The sequence below is a fragment of the Motacilla alba genome, chromosome 1, assembly GCF_015832195.1.
Source record: "Motacilla alba alba isolate MOTALB_02 chromosome 1, Motacilla_alba_V1.0_pri, whole genome shotgun sequence".
Classification (NCBI taxonomy): Eukaryota; Metazoa; Chordata; class Aves; order Passeriformes; family Motacillidae; genus Motacilla; species Motacilla alba.
Window position 1 is genome coordinate 33698834 of NC_052016.1, and position 18686 is coordinate 33717519.

At 45.8% G+C, this 18686-nt stretch overlaps 1 protein-coding gene across 1 annotated transcript; it reads left to right on the top strand.

Moving 5' to 3' along the window:
- TMEM39A (transmembrane protein 39A) lies at nt 1-18591 on the top strand. Its single transcript, XM_038140031.1, has 9 exons — nt 1-334; nt 10238-10431; nt 11947-12169; nt 13520-13603; nt 15013-15155; nt 15616-15958; nt 16768-16955; nt 17460-17580; nt 18105-18591. The coding sequence occupies exons 2-9, from the start codon at nt 10319-10321 to the stop codon at nt 18336-18338; spliced, it is 1449 nt and encodes a 482-aa protein (XP_037995959.1). The 5' UTR covers nt 1-334; nt 10238-10318; the 3' UTR covers nt 18339-18591.
- Nucleotides 18592-18686: the final 95 nt, after the last annotated feature.

Sequence of the window (18686 nt, forward strand, 5' to 3'; positions counted from 1 at the left end):
CCGCTGTCGCCGCGTGATGAGAGCATCAGCCCTCACTGCCACGTCTCCCGGGTAGCCGGCGCTGTGCAGGGCCGCGCCGGGGCGCCGAGGCCGGACCCGCCCGCCTGCCTCCTCTTCTCCTCCTATCCCTTCCCTTGCTCCTGCCCCGCCGCGCGGCAGCGGCGAGGTGGGTCTGCCCGGCGGGAGGAGGGACGCTCCGCGGGGCTCCCACCGCCACCGCCGCAGCCTTATTCCCCCCGGGCGGTCCGGGGGTTGCTGGGGCTGGGTCTCGCCGCCGGAGGGGACCCCGCTGCCGGCTGATGTCCGAGCCGCGCCGCCGCCCGCGCTTGGATGTGTGAGTACCGGCCCCGCCGCTCCCGCGGGCAGCGCCGCGCCGGGAAAGCCACGGCGACCCAGGCGGGCGGCGGGCTGCGACCGCCGGAGCCCCCCTCCGAAACCTGGGGTGTGTGTGTGGGTGCGGGTGTGTGTGGGAGTGAGTGGTGGGGAGGCTTCTGCCAGGTTTGTTCCGTCCTGCTGGTAAGTTACGGCATTTGGTCCCGGGCTTCTCCTTTGAGACATTTCCTGCTGTGTTTGGGTTAAAGCAGGAGGTCCGCGCACGCTGCTGAGAGCCGGGTGCTCTGTGGTAGGAGGGTTGAGGATTAAACACGAGGAAGTTGGGCTGGGGTCACGGAAATGTGAGCTTTGTGCTTTTAAAGCGCTGTCCCTACGCAACCAGTCCTGTGGAAGATGAGGAGCTGAGGCAATCTTCTGTAAGTCCAGACAAATCCAACCCGACGCAAGGTACCGTTTGCAGCATGGATGTGGGTGCACATTTCTGTCGCTGTTCTTTTTTGTACCGTAGTGAAAACAGTGTATCAATCATTCTCCCTTATATAGGGTAGCAGTTGGGCACATGATTTTCCCTGTTACGTGAGGCAGCTCCTTCGCTATTCCAGCATCATTTTAACATGTGAACGTACAGCAGATACAGAGGCAGCTTTGTTTGCAATCTCTCATTGCTCTCATGCATGCTTCCCATTGTGAGTAAGAGGCCCCTCGTGTCCCTGTCGTCTGTTACGACTGTAAGTGGAGAAATGAGATGTCTGTGTTACAAAGGGGTGAGTTATAAAATTTTTTGGAGACGAGGCATCCCTTCTGTAACCATCCCTTCTGTCTGTTAACTCACTGTAACCAGAAGAGATTTTCTGGGAGAGGGATACAGTAGTACAAGGGTGGGACTGGAATGGCTCAGCTCCAGTTTTACAGGATGCTGAAGGCAGAGAACATCAGCCCTTTTTAACCCACAGTCTGCTCTATGGCTCACCTCCTAGCATTCCTGCTGTTGGACTGCTTCTGACACTCATTTCTCCTTCCAGCTGCAGCTGTTGGAGTGCAGACTCCCTTAGCCAATGTGCTTGGATGATACTCTGCTGGTAAAATCTGGGCTCACGGGTGTGTGTAGCCAGGCAATGGTGACCCCTCTGGGGTTTGGGCTGAAACTTCATGTGCTCCTTGTTGTCTCTTATCTGACTGGAAGTTCTTCAAGTGTAGATGCAGCTACTCCTTGTTCCTGTTTTTGAGTTTCTTTGACTGGGGTTTTGCTGTACAAACCAGCACAGTGGGTGGTAAGGTTTTCCTGGTTTGATTTATTTGGAACAGCAAGAAGCTCAAGTGATATCAGTGACACAGTGACCTGTGCTCAGCATGTACTCCTGATCTCAAGACCATAGAACACCTGTGTGCCTCCTGTACAGCTCATTCCTGGCTGACTCTTTGCAGCATTTGAGACCTGACTTTCAGAAGCTCTGGGTGTCTACATTCCTACTAATAGAGGTGTCTATACTGCCTCAACCAGAGCACTCAAAATCATTAATAATTTTAAAAATGCAGGGCTTTTATTTCTTACTTTAATATTAGTCTTTCTGGTTGTGAAATGGGGATAAAACATTTGCAGTGCATGTTTCTATTCTGCTTGTAAGATGATGAATCCTTACAAAAACTTTTTGCATTATATAGATTAGCACCTTGCTGAAACCTTACTTGCTTGTCAGAGACACTAATGGCATTTACCACAGTAGATTCAGTGGTAGCTAAGGAAATAAAGCAATTCTCATCTTCCTGGCCTGCTTGTGTTGGCAACATTTGTGCTGATGTAACATTGCCAGTATAGGTGTCCTGTTATGTAGTATTCAAAAGCAGACAGGCATAATCACTTTTTTGTCTGTTCTTCAGACATTCCTCTTTGTTCTGAAATGTTAGATTAAAAAAATAACTTCTGTATGTAGTGTTTGAAGGGGAAGCACCACACCTTTCTGCTGGTTTTGAAACTGAATAGCACTGAACACAAATATTTCTCTGAAAGGATATGTAATGCAGATTGACTCAAACCTGGTTTTCATAAAACTTAACACCTTCTTTCTTTCTATAGGCACCAAATCTGGATGTTTGAGAATACAGCCAAGAGCAAATGTGCTAGAAATGTTTGTTAAGGTGGCTTCCAGTTTCCATCAGCACTCAGTTCAGAAACCAGTTGGGCCACTCAGTACTCCTCAGGAGAGTTACAGTTGCTAAGTGGTAGAGCTGTTAGCAGGTGGATTTTTAAAATCAGAGGTAAATCTGTAGTAGCTGTGTGATTTGGGAAAATAGCTCGTTAGCTTTCACAAACTGCTGTGGAAGATCTCATGCTGTTCTTTGGGGGCTGTTGTCATTGGTGAGTTATTTCCAGCCTTTTCTTGATTTTTTTGAGTATTGCAAGCAAAAACGAGATTTCTGGTGAGAAGTGGGTATTATGCAACCTGGTCAGGAGAGCTGTCCTGGGACAGGGTGCAGTGGCATCCCTTGGGGGGTTTGGAATTGTTGGTTTAAAGCAAAATTATCAGTAGACATCTGCAGCCCAGAGATACATATAAGGGAGCATGGATGCAGATTCAGACAGCCGGATTAGTCTCAGTATAATTAATTATAAGGGATTAATGTATCCTATTGCATTTTCTCAATCTGCTGGATTAGTTGCTCTGTCAACAGTCATGCAAAGTTCTGAGTCCTGCCTACTGAAGTCATGGAGGTTGAATTGAAGACTTACTGTTTTTGGGGAATATTTATATCACCTGAACCTGTTGTTTAAGAGGCAAATAGAGGAGAATCGATGCATTCTCATATGTGGTTTATATTTTAATGCAAATTTATGATTTATACAAATTACAATTTGTTTAAAAATCCCTGCAATACTGTTGCTTTTCTGCAGTGTCAGGGATGTGCAAAGCATTGCCTCACTGATACTTTCTGCTGTGAATCCCAGTGTGATGACTTGGTGTAAGGCTCAAGGAAGTGGCTTTTGTGTTCTTCTTCATGCGTTCAAGCTCATTGCTACTGATGGCAGATGCCTGCCTTATTTTTAGCTATTTGAGGACAAAATAGAAAAATCCTAGTGACTCCCCATGATTTGTCATCATGGCTGATCTCCATTAAATTAAACATAGGGATTGGCAGAGGAACAAAACCAGCAGGAAAGCTGCTTCTGTTTGTTTTAAAAAAAGCTTGTCTAAAGCGCTAAAATAATACTGTAAAAATATCCACTACTACATACAGAGACCCTTGGGAGGAGAAGTACTTGCTGAACAGTTTATCCTGTTTTGGATAAGGAAACTGAGGTCTGTATTGGTCAAGCAAATTCCCTGGAAGTCAGTTGAAGAGGAAAGATTAAAAAGCAAAAGGTATCCTGGCCTGTGCTCAGGCCATTAGACTGCGGGTTTGTGTTCAAGGTTGGGAGGAGAATGCCTATTTTGGTGGCTTGCTTGATGGAAAATTTTAAGATGGGCTCTTAAAGCATGAGCATGCTCTATTTTTTTTCCTTCTTTTTCTCCCATCAGTAGTGATCTGTTTTATTGTGCATTTGCCTTGATATCTTGGGGAAAAAAATTTCAGTGGCCATAACTAAAATTCCCTGACTTTCCTGGTTACTGCCCATGGCATGGTATAATGGAGAGTGATCTGTAGTTGTGTTTTAGCAGAGCTGTGGTTGTGCGTAATGTTTACTGAAGAGCTCTGGTGCAAGATGTACTTAGGAGTGAGTGCGTGTTGATAAATTGTATTATTGGCCAGCTTTGATAGCTTTGCCTGCTGTTGTGTCTGCTGCCCTTGTGTTTCACTTCCCAGCCAGTGTCCCCTTCTAAACAGAAGTTTCTATCAGTAATGTGGAGTTGGAGTTAAAACTTCTATGTTGTTACATACCCAGAGAACTGTCTGGCTCAATAATTCCCTCCAGCTCTTTAGTTCGGGCCTCTCACTCTGGATGAGGCTGGGCTTGATGTCCCTTTCCCCAGACAATTCAGAAGCATGGGAACTCTAGGACCAAAATAGACTGTGACCCAACTGGTCAGGCCTGCATTTCCCTCTGCTGCTGCAAAAGCTCAGCTTTGCAATTCTGTCTTGTTCTCACACAAGAACAAGCCAATGCTTTCTTTATTCCCGGATCCAGTATTTGGCTGGGAGTGTTGCTGTATACATTAGAAGAAGCCAAAGAAAATGTTAATGTCTTGCTGCTAGCTGTGTAATACTTATTGGCTTGGTGAGAAGTGTTATTGGAGCTGCTGAGCCTTGGGGGTCTTGCATTGTGGTTTTGTTTTGTTTTGTTTGGTTTTTTTTTTTAACTTCCTTTTGAAATATAAATTCTCTTGTCTTCATTCATAAAATTACTACAGTCATTCATTGAAGTTTTCCTAAGCTGTTTGTTTTGACCTGCTGCAGCAGTTAGTTGCACAAGGTAATTATATGGTAATATAAGGTAATATTGTTTTATTACACCAGGAATTGTGGCTTTGTTCTCGTACTCGCCAGAGGTTTGTTTAGAGCACTTAGTGTGTGTGTCTCAACTTTCTTGATTCACAAAAACCTGAACTCGCCTGTATTCTGAAGAGGACACTATTGCCTGCATACCTCTGGAGACTTCTTCCTTGCACTCCCTAAAGTAAGGTCTTTGAGGAGATTTTTAGGGAATTTATAGGATTTCTCTGGTTTTAAAAATGGCTTTTTCAGTATCTTAGATAATTTTGTTTATCTGGAGTATTAAGAACTTAAATCTATATCCTATAACATGTCTGCAAAATGAGCTGACTGAGCTTACTGCACTTTAACTTTGAGAGGCTTTTCCTGAAAAAAAGGAAAAGCCTTTTCTTTCCCGTTCCCATTTTTGTATGTGAGTATTTGAAATACTGTGGCAGCTACAAATGGCAGGTGCTGCTTTCCCTTTGTCTTTAGCTAAAACTCCTATTTTTCCCACTTATCTTTCTGCTTAGCTCTAGTCTTCCTTGCTGAAAACACTAGAAATAAGTCATACAGTACATATGCTGTTTGTTAACGCTTGCCATAATCTTGCTGCTTTGACCCTTTGGTTTTGGCATCTGTGTAGAGGACTGATAGATAGAGCCTCTTCAGCCAGAGTTGTGCTGTATCAGAAAAGCCTACACTGACATGATCACGATGGGTAGGTTTTGTTTTTACAGAGGAGGTTATTAGTCACTGAGCAAAAATTAGTCTTCCTGGTGCATCACCTGACAGTGGTGATTCCCCACCCAGCTCTCCTGTTTGATGGTACTTGGGCTGCACTTCAGGGGGGTTTCTGTCTCTCTCTGTGCCAAATCCCCATCTTAATCCATTGCTCTGTATGGCATGAGGACTTGGAAAATGTGCTGACTTGGAGACCTCCCTCCTAACCGGTTTTGCCTCCCAGCTCTGGGCCAGGTGGCGGGTGTGTGCCTTTGGATCCAGTCGGAGTTGAAAGGTTGTGTTGACTTAGCACTGGGACAGCTCTGTGCAAGCCAAATATTTAGCTTTCCATCTGATAACCTGTCGGTTGTTTCCTCCCTTGCAACAACCAAATGCTTATTTTATTCCCAGACCAGTTGGGGCTTTCACAGAAGTTTTGTGTCTTTGTGGCTTCCGGTGTGGCAGATGTGAGGGTGCTGACAAGGTGGCCTTGTGACCAAGGCTTGGGTGCAGCCATCGTTGTTCCTTGGCTCTCTGGTGTTGTTTTCTTTTTTCTTTTTGGTGTTATATTGGGTGAGTCAATTACTAGCTTTGTATCTGTTTTTCCAGCTGTCAAAATGGGGTTTTGGTTTTGTTTTGGTTGTTTTTTATTTTAATTTAAATAAATAAATAAGAGGTTCACACTAAAAGGAAGTAAAAATAACCTATAGTAACTAGAACTCTCAAAGTTCACAAGAAAAATTGTGTGATAATTTGCAAAGATATTAGGATTGCTGGACAACTGCAAGTTTAGGGTTAGGCTTACCAGCTGCAGTGAGTGGAGTTGAGGACATTAGCAACCAAGAGAGCATTTTCAGTTTCAGAAACTAATTGTGCTTTGTGTGAGTGCTCTGCAGCCGTGTCGTGGGGGTGGCTGGCTGCACTTCCCTGCAAGGGAGCTATGCACACGTGGCAGGTGTGTTTCCATAAAGCACAGACACCCTGAATAGAAAGTCTTGCCAGGAGTGTCTCTGTTGCTGTGGAGGAGGCAGAGAGAGTCCCTCACCACAGAGGCCATGTGTTGCTTCACCCCCAGCTGTCACATGCTTCCTCAGCAGGAAGAAGGTTGCTTTAATTGCGATGGTGAGTTGCAGTGAGAGACCTGTGGTCTTCTTGAGCCACATTGCACCAAGGGAGGATGGCCACGTTTCCCTTTCTGCTCTTCCAAGTAACTGGTGGTAGGACTTGTGGAGTCAAGGAGAGCCACTTAAATGTTTTCCAGCCTCTGGGAGTTCTCATGTCTCGGTGCAGCAAGCTTCCCAACAGGACTGGAGAGGCTTGGAGTTTTCTCCAATTAAAAAAATGTTAACACCATCAAAATGACTGACTGGGCTTTGTAGCATTTCCAGCGAAGAGATGGGGAACAGGCACACTTTCCATTCTGATGAGTCACTGACTTTCTCCTGATTGCCTCTTGAAAGAGCTGTTTGGGCAGCTGCTGATGCAGAAACATGATTCTGAGTGATGTGCCTTGGTGAGCAGGACAGGGCTGCACACTGTTTCACCTCAGAATTGGTGAGTAATTCATCTGCCTAGCTTTTTATCAGTAAAGTCTTGCACACAGCTGTGGTTCTTGCCTGCCTTAATCCTGCCATGATCCTGCCTCGTCAGGATAGCTGGGGAGCTGATGGGCAGGAAGGGTGTTGTGGCACAGGGAAAAAAAAAATTACCAAGTGCTTTCTGTGGTCCTAAAAGCAGGAACTGGAAATCAGAGCATCTGATGCCTTGTGTTTCTGGATTTTCTTGTAACTGTGTCACAAATTAAAGTTTTGTCTCTGCCCTGAAGCATGGTCTGCCCTAGGACCCAAGAACTGTCCAAACCCACATCCATTCCCTGTGCATGGGCAGGACCACAGTCTGCTCTTATGTAGTTGCTCTCCAGATTCTGCCTGTGTGTTTGAGGAAAATTGTAGGTGAACTGGAAAGAACAGTGTGGAATCGTATTAATAGACTGAAGAGTCGTGTCAGGAAAAGCTTTTATCTTTCATTACTCACTTTTTCTGCATAACTCCATAAAATATTATCACTGATGGGGTGAGGAATGCAAACAGAGAAGGGAGCAGGGCGGACTCTTCATTAATACTTAATATGACTTGGAATATTATCTGTTGGAGTAAGAGGTGTATGGACACCTTTTTTTCTCATTTTCAAAGTAGAATCATGCCTTTGTTTATTAATTGAAAGCTATAAAACTGCTTTTGCCCCATGTCTTTCTCCTCAAAAAGGAGGGCTGTTGATTGGTTCAAGGCCAAAAAAAGCAGACTTAGAGACAATCTGATCTGTAATCTCACTGCTTTGTTTAGCTTTATCAGTGGAGCTTCAGTTTTGTGTGGCTAGTTTTACAAAATAAAAGCAAACAAAAAGAGGAATGGTTCTTAGTCAGATTTTGCTCCAACAAATGCCTACCTAATTTGATCTAACTCCAGTAAAGTTATTTAAAGCTTGGCTTGAGGAACTGCCCGGTCTATATGTTCATGAATCACTGTGAAAGGGCTTATTCAAGTACATTTAAAATATGTGCACTGACGTTAAGGATGGCTTCTTTCCATGGGCAGTTGTTTTTACTGGTAGAAACCTGCATTTTACTGGTTTGTAGAGCCATGGGCTGGAATTGCGATTACTTTGTGTCCAAGTGTCTGTATTGGCAAGCGTGTGAGGCATACTAATGGGGTGATAATAATGAGACCTGTTAAATTATTTACATGAATTATTGAATGTGGTATAAAATAAGTTCCACTGTTAATAGCACTAATTAGACCACCAACACATTGGATCCATTATCATAAATATCCTGTAGGTCGAATCAGACCAATTGTTTCAGCTACCACAGGCCCTGTGGTAGATAAATTCGGCTTAAAATGGCTTTCAAGTTTGTTCTTTTTGGGGGTTTTTCCTCATTTTTTTTTCCTTCACTTTAGCTGCTTATAAAAAGTGTCTGAATGCCCTAAGTGAATTCTGCACTGTTTGTTGCTGTCCCTGCTCATCTTACACATGCAGGAGAATTTTCTTGTTTATATTTAATTCCCGAAATAGAAATATTTCCAAATAAAACTCTAGAACATCCTAGGGAAAATTGTCTGAAAAGTCTTGCTTGACAAGAAAGGTAAGGAAGGCTTCAGTCTCTGTTGTGCTGCTATTGGGGATATGAGAGTATTAAAGTCTGCCAAAACACACTATTTACCTCAAAACCAAAATTCTCCAATGTTTGCTCACCTTTCATGCATTTTCATATAACTTTTTTTTTTTTCTCTCTCCCTCCTGGATCTCTGTTTTTTTGGTGTGGTTTTTTTTTGATTTGATTAGGTTTGATTTTTCCAACTGACTTTCGTGTGGGTATGCAGAAAGCATTCATCCTTTGAAACATCTTGATTTTTGTTGAAAGTTTGAGAACTGGTATCCTGATTTCAATAATGACAATTGTTTATCGGAGCAGAGATTGTGGATGGGAAATTTTAATACAAAGGGCAATTCTTTGAGGGAATTTTTTAGAGAAGTACTCCTGCACACTATGTTCATAGTGACAGTCCTATGACTCACTGAGAAAACTTCTGGCATTTCTGCCAGCTGTGATTTCTCAGGATTTTAAAGGAGGTGATGACTGAATTATAAATAGACCACAGGTTCCATCTGTACATTTCAGAGCTCCATCTACAGTTTCCCAGAAGGTGGATGTGCTTTTTTGGCCCCTGGGTTGGTTCTGGCTATGATATTTTTCCAAAAGGGCAGCTGATTTAGACTCCAGACACACCGAAGTCCTTGTAGTGGGATGCTCACTTGGTGTCTTGTTCCTGTACAGCACACATGCACTCCAGTTCAGTCCTTCACTCCCTTATGTCTGCTGTGTTTCCATTGGAAATTTCCTGACTGCCAAAACCTTGCAGTGTCACGTGGGAGACCAGTGAAATAGAAGAAAAATTGTATGGGAAGTGATGAAGTCTGTGCCAAAAATGACACTGTTGTTTCTGATACTCTGAGTTGCCCAGCCTCTCTCATACTAGTTTATTTTAAGGAATTGATAGATTTAAGTGTGTCATTAAAAATATATAGGTAAATAAATATGTACATGTTTACTTCTGAATTATTTTTCTTTTCAGGGCTGGGTTATGGGATTGCTTATATGTGCATTTGAAGTACATGCATACATATGTGATTTGCTGCACTTTTCTGCTAACTAAACCCACTTTTAGATGGATGTATTACCTTGGTGCCATTTGGGCATTAGCACAGAAGGGAGCTGGACCATGCAGTTTCCTTGAAGAACACTAGTCTGTCTGTTCAGAGCTCTGCCAGAGGGTATCTGAATTACCTACCAGCATCAGAGCCTGGCAAGGAACTTGCTGGGTGCCTAAAAAGAGCTGTGAAGCTCTAGTAGCTCAACCACAACATGGAGAGGGCTCTTCCCAGGTTTGCTTTTGAAATAAAGCACACGTTTGTGTCGTCTCCAGCTCTGGAGATGCTCAGTGGTGCTTTCCAGCCAGCAATAAGTGCTGTCAGTCATTGATGGCTAATGTAAGTAGCCCCTTTATAGAGACACAGTGTCAGTGGTGTTCATTCTGGGTGTGCGAGCAGATACTGCCCTGCCGCCATTGAAGTGTTTTAGAGTGGTGATGGCTGTCCCACAGGGCTCTGAGTGTATGAGAGTGACTTCCTTCTGCATGAATTTGCCTGGCTGGAGCGTGAACTGGGTGAGTGTGACCAGCAGTTTAAAGCTTAAGTGATGTTTCTGCCTTTGCAGATTTGGGAAGGCTTTTGGATCGTTGTCTGGGTGTCGGGGCACAGCCTGCTGGAGGCACTGGAAGTGGACTGGTTCCTGGTCATGCCCGGTGGAAGGAGGGGACCCAGCCGGCAGCAGCTAAGCCGTTCAGCTTTGCCTTCTCTCCAGACTCTGGTTGGCGGGAGCTGTGGAAACGGTACTGGTTTGAGAAACAGGTGAGGACAAAGGCAGGGTTGTTGAGACATCTGTGGCTGGGACAGCACTGAAGGCAAGGAGCCTTGATCCACCTGAACCCTGTGTGGGAGCACGGCTTTGTGGGGGAGTGGGAGAGGAGAATCTTGGGCCCTCCATTGTGGTATTATGAGATGGCTGATCCAAGAGGGAACAAGTCCTGTGTGACAAACCTCTTCCAGCTTCTCTTCTCAGCTCTGCTGTGGTCCATGCCTCCCTCTGCAGCCCCTCTTTTGGCTTCATGCATTAAAACCAGCCCCATGGAGGGGATTGTGGCAGTGGTCTCCCCCCCTTCACCACTCACTGTGGTGGCAACAGCCACAGTAGAAATCACACAAGGGTAGAAATCACACAATGCTTCATTTGTCTTTCCTGCTGCAGTTTCCAGAGCAATGAGTCCTAGTCTCGCTCACTTGCCTCCACTGCCCTGAGGAATTAATGTGACACGTCAGAGCTGTGACTCCTCCTCCTACATAATAGAAAGGCAGGGCAGGAGGATGCCCATATTCTGTTTTAGACCTGCAGATTGATGAAACTAATTCTTATCGTTGGTAAAGATGACCTGCATTTTCTGGGGAAGTTAGGAGCTGAAACAGGAACACACATGCAGTGACATTGAGATTGCCACATTTGGTATAAAAGTGAAAGGGCCCAGCATTGTTTCTTTCCATACAAAGTTGGCAGACTAGAGAAGCTATTTGCTGCATACTGGGGCCCTGGTATAGGTTCATTCTTACAGAGTAGATCAATCCAAGCCATTTAGCTTTGGTCTTTACAGACTTCTCTGTCAGGGACAGAGGGACAGATAGCACAATTTGAGGTTCTTGAGAAGCAAGTGACTTTTGAGACTGTGGAGTCAGGGCCCCAGGGTCCTGGGAAAGCGTTGCTTATCTGGTTTCAGTCAGACATAGCACAGTTCTTCCACCAGTTCAGTATGCCAGAGCTTTTAGTTGTCCTATCCTCCTCTGAAAGCTAGAAAAAAAGGAAGTGTGAGAACACTTGAGAGGTTAGCCTCTAGGAAGTGGCTGAACTACTCCATTCCATTTTTAGTTATTTGTCTTTTAAAAAGAGGAACTATGAGCAGAAAGACAATGGGCACTTTGCTGTGCTGGAGAAGGAGGCTGGGTGCTACTGTAATGTCCTGGTGATGGGTGGAAAGAGCCAATATTAACTATTGGGTGTAGCACAGAGTCCTTAATGATTTTTGCTCTGTATGTCCGCTGCTCAGTCTGCAAGTTTACTGAAATGTTGCTGGGCATGTCACAGCAGTTCTGACGGATCAAGCTGTCATCCAGAGAAAATTCTGGATAAGGGTTTTGTCTGAGCTAAGAGGATGGAGCTCACCACCAGCCTCATGTCAGAAATAGGAATGCAAGATTGCTGTTACCTCTCCCCTAGTAATGCCCAGTCTCAAATTCACAACCTCAAGCACCCTATCCTGGAAAATGCCAGAGATGATGTAGAATGTTTATCAAGTAAGTGATGTCCATCTGCTTCAGGAATGGTAGTGCCATCAGCCTGTCGGCGCCTCCGATCACAGCACTGATTACTCCAGAGCCTGTGCGTCACTGCCGGATCCCTGAACTGCCATTGGATGGGAGCCTTCTCTTTGAATTCCTGTTCTTCATCTACCTTCTGGTAGCCCTCTTTATTCAGTACATCAACATCTACAAGACTGTCTGGTGGTACCCATACAATCACCCCGCTTCCTGCACCTCACTGGTGAGTTCCCCAGCAAGTGTCATCACTCGGGCTTTTTTATTACACAGCTCCTTTCATGCTTCTTCAATCCAGGAATCACCAAGCATTTAACATTAAGGGAGTGAATGAGAGTTCACATGCACCCCCATCAGTCAGGGTCATGTCATCCCCCATTTTACAGGGGTAAAAATCATGGCAGGAGAGAGAGAGAGAAGTCAGCAGGACTCCTTCAGGGGAAATTTCTTGCACATGTTTGCATGGTCTAGCTAGCCCCTAGGGTTTGTCACAGAGTTGAGACTCCAGGAGCTGTCTCCTGCTGTGAGTGCCTCTTGCTAGTAGAAACAACAGAGCCTGAGAGAAGGAAGATGTGCAGATTTTTGTTAGGATCTCACAGCAGGTCAGCAGCACAGTTGGGGAGAGGGTCAGATCCTCAGCTTATGTAAAGCTCTCGGTTTCAGTGTTCTTGCTGTCCCAATAAGCTGCCTGTGAGCCAGTGGGTCTCAAGTGAGCAAAGCCAGCCTGTGTAGCTGGAACCGTGTCCTAAAGGCTGCTTGGAAGCACGAGGTGGTCCCTCAGTTACCTGTACCGACAGGTGGTGCTGGTGTTCCAGTCACCAGCCTCCTGCTCAGCTCTGCCGTGCTTGACACAGCTGGCTTAGAAGTAAAAGTATTCTGTTTGGGACTCCCTACCCGGCAGGATTTAACGGTCGTTTGTTTTTTCCCATCACAACTCAAGCATTTTTTTTTACCCAAAATGTCCTTGAAGTACTAAAAGCAGCTGCATTCAGAGTCTACTAACTCTTCTGGCCAGAATATATTGGATGGCTTCACTGAAAAGCTGTAAGAGCTGTGTCTAACTTGATGCAGCTGGAGAACTTTTCATGGCCAATGAAGATGAGGTTTCTCAGATCAGCTTGGTTTCATCAGGAAGCACTGGTTGCTACAGACCATTTTTAAGACCAAGAGGGAAGGTGAGCTGGTGTGCTCACTCTGGACTCTGGCTTGGCTGCCCTTTGTCTGATTATTTAGGGGCTTTTCTGTGGAGAACCTGCAACCTGTTCTCCATGGAAGGATTCTGGTTCTAGATGTCCCTTTGACCCCAAAAATACCTTCCTGAAGGGTGGGTTTGTTTTGTTTTCCATGGAAACCTCTCCAAGGGAAGGAATTTCCATCTGGAGGAGATCTTGCTTCTGGAGAGGTTTCTGTGTTACTAATGTTTATTGCTTTTCCTTCATCCCTAACAGAGAGATTTGGGGAATGCTTATGTGAGGTCCTAATGTACTCTCCAGCAGCCAGCTTTCTAGTCCCACCCCATTTGGGTGGTTTCAGAGTCCCTTTTCCTGGTGAAGACCTTTTTTCTTTCCTCCTTCAGAATTTTCACCTCATTGACTACCACCTGGCGGCGTTCATCACAGTGATGCTGGCACGGAGGCTGGTGTGGGCCATTATCTCTGAGGTAACATTCCCACTGTTCCCTCTCCTGCCTGTAGAACTTGCTGTAAAACATGGTCATCCATGGCCTAAGAAAATTCTGCAAGTTGGAAGGTTTCTTCCCTTAGAAGAGTCGGGGTGTGAAGGACTAAGATTTTGAGGATGCCCTTCTGCCTCGGAGTTTTCTCCTTAAGACCAGTCATGTTCTGTAGTATTGGGTAGCTCTGTTGGCTCTGCATCTAGGAGGAGATTCAATGGTCCTACTTGCTTATTTATCTCTGCAGGTACAATACTGTACCCCACTATCTTGTGCTAGAGAAGAGGCCAAGAGAATTGAAGTCAGGTAGCAAAAGGGCAAATAGGGAGGTTGGCCAAGACAAGAAGAATGAACAGGAGATCAGAGGGGGAAGGGTCAGGTCGAAGATGTCTGACTACACTGAAGTGAAATAGGAATACTGGTAGAACTGCTTTTCCAGTCCTGGTTACTCAGTAACTCAGACTCTAGTCATGTCACCACACATTTTGAGACCTTGTCTATGTTTGTGGGAGCAGAACCAGGCAAAATTAAGTCTCTGTAAAAGGTCATTTTCAGGAAAATAGATGTTTTGTCCACTGAAATAGCTAATACAACTCTAGACTAAGCAACTAAGCAGTGTTTAAAAAATAAGTAAATATTAAATAAAGGAACAGTTATGTCCTGTTGAATAGGTAACTGGAGAAGGTGGGAACTCTGAAGGTCTCTTTTCAACTGATTCCTTCCATTTTCATTTAAGTTTACATCCTCTGTAAGACTTGCCATAGACTGAAATTTCTGCATTGAAATCTTCCATGCAGGTTCTTGTGCATCCCACATATTTGCTCTAACCCTTAAAAATCTTTTCACAGTTCAGTTTCCTTCTCTTCTCTGGAGATTGAAACAGGCTTTCTTGCTGTGGTGCCTCCTCACTACCCTGCAGCCTGCACATCCAATAGAGCTAAATTATGGAAATCTGGATTTGGGATTGACAAGGTGCTCATCTTCTCTTCCCTCAGCTGCAAACTTTCACAATGCTGAGACCTGATCCTTCTAAAGAAAAGAGAGAGAGGAAATAGGTTTCAGGCCATCCTGGACTATCATCAGACCAATAAGTGACTTAAACAAAAATATTTTTCTACTTTGCAGCTCTGAATTTTTCTTCAACGGCCTTATTTTAGTCATGCCCCACAATTTATGATTGTTTGAATCTCTTGGATCCTGTCAATCATTAATAAAATTAAAGACATTTATGTTTGTAAGAGAGTCAGTTTCCTGCTTCTGAGAGGAAGAGGGCACCTATCCCTCTTCTAGTACCTCCTGGCACCCCTCTTCCTGCTCCTCCTCCACAGGCATCCCTTGTGCTCATCTTCTAGCACTGGTTGTTATAGGACTGCTGAGGGTTTCCTCTCCGTTTGCAGGCCTCTCAGGTGGGTGCAACATCGCTGATGTGCTACATGGTGCGCCTGGTGCTGCTCACCCTCTGTGGATGGGTGCTCTGCTGGACTCTGGTCAACCTCTTCCGCAGCCATTCTGTTCTCAACCTTCTCTTCCTGGGCTACCCGTGAGTGACACCACTTTGAACCTTCCGGGTAGGGTGGGGGGTAGCACAGCTGCTTAGGGGTGCCATGAGCCACCGTGGGAAAACAGAGTGTTGGCTGTTATGTCTCCTTGATTTAGGATTAAAAAGGAAGGAGGAGTGGCTGGGAGAAGGTGTGAGGAGGTGGCACTGAGTTGATGAAGTGAATTGCCTCAGCTGCTGTTTGTGTGAGGGGCCTTTACTGTCACTTGAAAACTGAGCCTTTGGGATTATTGGTTCTACAAATGGGATTTTAAAAAGCTTCTCTGCACAGCTGTTGAAGCTGCATCCTCTGGCCTTTTAGTGGGGACAAGAGTTGGCTGTTAGCTTCTGGAGTGGGGGTTCCTATGTGCTGTCACTCTTGTCAGGGCCAGTATCTGTTGGGGAGGTGTCCCCTGTCAGGATGGCTGTTATTTCAGCCATTTTTTTCTTTCCTTCACGGCAGGTTTGGTGTCTACGTCCCTCTGTGCTGCTTCCACCAGGACAGCAGAGCACAGCCTCTACCTGCAGACTGTGGTTACTTGGTACAGGACCAGGTGGCGGATGATGGGGCTTCAGCTGTCAGCAGCCTGGTCAAAGACTTCTTCTCGCTTCTGTGGGAATCCCTGAGAGAACAGTTCAACAATCCTACGTCTATCCCCACCCACAGCTGCCCCCTTTCCCCAGATCTCATCCGCAATGAAGTGGAGTGCCTAAAAGCAGACTTCAACCGCAGGATCAAGGAAGTTCTCTTCAACTCTCTCTTCAGTGCCTACTACGTGGCATTCCTGCCACTGTGCTTTGTGAAGGTAGCTGTTGTCTGGCTCTCTCTGTGCCCCTGCCCACTGTCTCCTTCTGAATGTTGTGTGAACTGCTGCCAGGCCAGATTCCTGGTTAATTCCCCTTTTCTCTGTCTCCCCTTTGGCAGCCCGGATAGCGGAGCATGGCTGCATCCGGAGTGCACTAGTACTGCTCCTGGTTGGCAGATAGGTATTGCCATAAATGTGATGCACCTCTAGTCCCATCACCCCACTTACTAACTCCCCTTCTCCCACCCCCTGTCCTAGGCAGATGGATAGCTGTGTTCTTCCTAGAAAAGAGAACCTGTTGTTGCCTGTCTCAGATCCAGCATCGTGGCTTTTGAGTGCTTGGATCAGAGGCTTTGGTGGTCAGCCTGTTAGAGCCAACTAGGATGCTTGGCAAACTAAATCCAAGAACCTCTTGTCAGTGTAGGGTTTATATTTCTTCATCTGTCATTTCTCTAACTTGAATAAACTCCAGTTCATGCAGAGAAATGGGCAGGGCTCCACAATCCGTATAGTTTTGGTGCAATTGGTGCTCCTGGGGCAGTTCTGTGGCAAGCAAACTGCCTTGTTACCTGCTGCTGGAGGAGGAGATGCACCAGCTGCAGCATCGTCCCCTGCCCTTTCTCCTGCAGCTCAAGGAGAAGGGAGCCTTGAGTGCCTCCTAAGACGTAGCCCTCTGAAATCACCCGTCCAAAAGCGCATGCCTGTAATGTGTGGTGTGGGTCTGCTGGATGCACATGCAGTATGTCCCTTGTCATTCCTCCTTCTGCTTTGTGACAGTGGTGCCAAGTTCTTGTCCGGTCTCTTTGCAGAGCACCCAGTACTATGACATGCGCTGGTCCTGCGAGCACCTCATCATGGTGTGGATCAATGCCTTTGTCATGCTCACCACACAGCTGCTGCCTCCCAAGTACTGTGACCTGCTCCACAGGTCTGCTGCCCACCTCGGCAAGTGGCAGAAACTAGAACACGGCTCCTACAGCAATGCTCCACAGCACATGTGAGTGTGGGGATGGGCAGGGCTTGGCATGCCTAGCAAGGGGCTGAGATGTTCTAGTGGATGAGCAAATACCAGCAGTGTTTATCTGCTGAGGATGCAGATAAACACTGCAACTCCCCATGTAACTCTACTGGCCTCGTTCACTGAAAACAGAAATGGCTGCTCTAGAGACCTGTCTGAGCTCCTCCAGTCACTGCTGCTTCCTTCACAGAAAGGAATGCTGAGATTCTTCTTGGCTACTGGAGAATACCTTGAGCAGAGGCAGGGGGTGGCCCCCTCCACTGCAGTGGACAAGGTTCTAGCACTGGGAGCCATTTGTTCATATTACTTAAGAGTCCATTGAATGGGCTTGTGATCAACCCTCTGTGCTTTTCCAGTGGGAGCTAAGACACGTCCTTGTGGCAGAGGCTTTGGTATTTTTCAAGATGCAGTCCATTCCCATGAACCCTCATTCAGGGGGTTGGGAGCACAGATACTAACCACTCTGGCATTGTTTCCCCACAGCTGGTCAGAAAACACAATATGGCCACAGGGAGTTCTGGTGCGACGGAGCCGGTGCCTGTATAAAGCAGTTGGGCCTTACAACGTAGCAGTGCCTTCAGACGTGTCCCATGCCCGCTTTTATGCAAGTATCTCTTCTCTTGCTTGGTGCATTATGACTGTGGGAGGGAGGAGAGGCTCAAACCCAGCTGCAGCAGGAGAGAGTTCAGTGTTCTGTGACAGGCTGCTGCTGTTGAGCAAAATACATGTTGGCAGCAGTGGGGCTTTCCCATTCTGTCTTACAGTGACCTCTGGGCAAGATGGGAGCCATGGCTGCCTTGTCAGTGCTTTGTCATTGAGGTGACACAGCTCTCCCATCAGGCAGTGGCATTCCCCTGAGAGGGTTCTAGTTAACACCTTTCAGGGAAATGGGAAAGTGTGTCAGCAGGCCAATAGGTTTAGTTCACCCACTTCCCCTTCTCGAGCAAAATGCCACTTCTACACGCCTTGTTTATTACTGTTTTCCCTGAGTAGCAGCTAGTGGTGGCTGGAGCACAAGCACTGCTTCTGCCCTGCAGTGGTCCCTGACAGCATTATGTCCATATTTCTCCTCACTTGAACCCAGCAACAAATGACAGAAATCTCTCCTTCTCCACTCTTTCCCTGCAGTTCCTCTTTCACCGTCCCTTACGGCTGCTCAACCTGCTGATTCTCATCGAAGGCAGCGTGGTCTGCTACCAGCTCTACTCCCTGCTGCGCTCAGAGAAGTGGAATCACACCCTCTCCATGGCCCTCATCCTTTTCTGCAATTATTATGTCTTATTTAAGCTCCTCCGGGACCGGATAGTATTAGGCAGAGCATACTCCTACCCACTTAACAACTATGGACTCAAGGCACACTAGGCCGGCCAGATGTGTACCCCTTCTCTTCCTCATCCCACAGGGCAGGGAGGGAACCTCAGAAAAAAAATATTTTCGTACAGTTCTATTTTTTTCTTGCGACGTTTATAAATATTTAAAATATTTTATATTTTGTATACTATTGTTTTTGTGGGGTGGGAAGGGAACCAGTGGCAATTAAATGTCGCTTTATAAACCAGGTGTTATTTTATATATATATATATATATATATATATTAAAAAAATCCATGTGTATATACAGTATATCTATACCCATACATATATCTATGTGAAGCAACAGGATTGTGTGTGTGGTCACTGTGTCTGCTTTGCTCACAGAACTGCTGGTAAC

Coding starts and splice junctions, on each gene's coding strand:
- TMEM39A (XM_038140031.1), top strand. CDS start 10,319: ATGCCCGGTGGAAGGAGGGGACCCAGCCGGCAGCAGCTAAGCCGTTCA. Junction 16,956..17,459: donor AGCAATGCTCCACAGCACAT/GTGAGTGTGGGG, acceptor GTTTCCCCACAG/CTGGTCAGAAAACACAATAT. Junction 17,581..18,104: donor TGTCCCATGCCCGCTTTTAT/GCAAGTATCTCT, acceptor CTTTCCCTGCAG/TTCCTCTTTCACCGTCCCTT.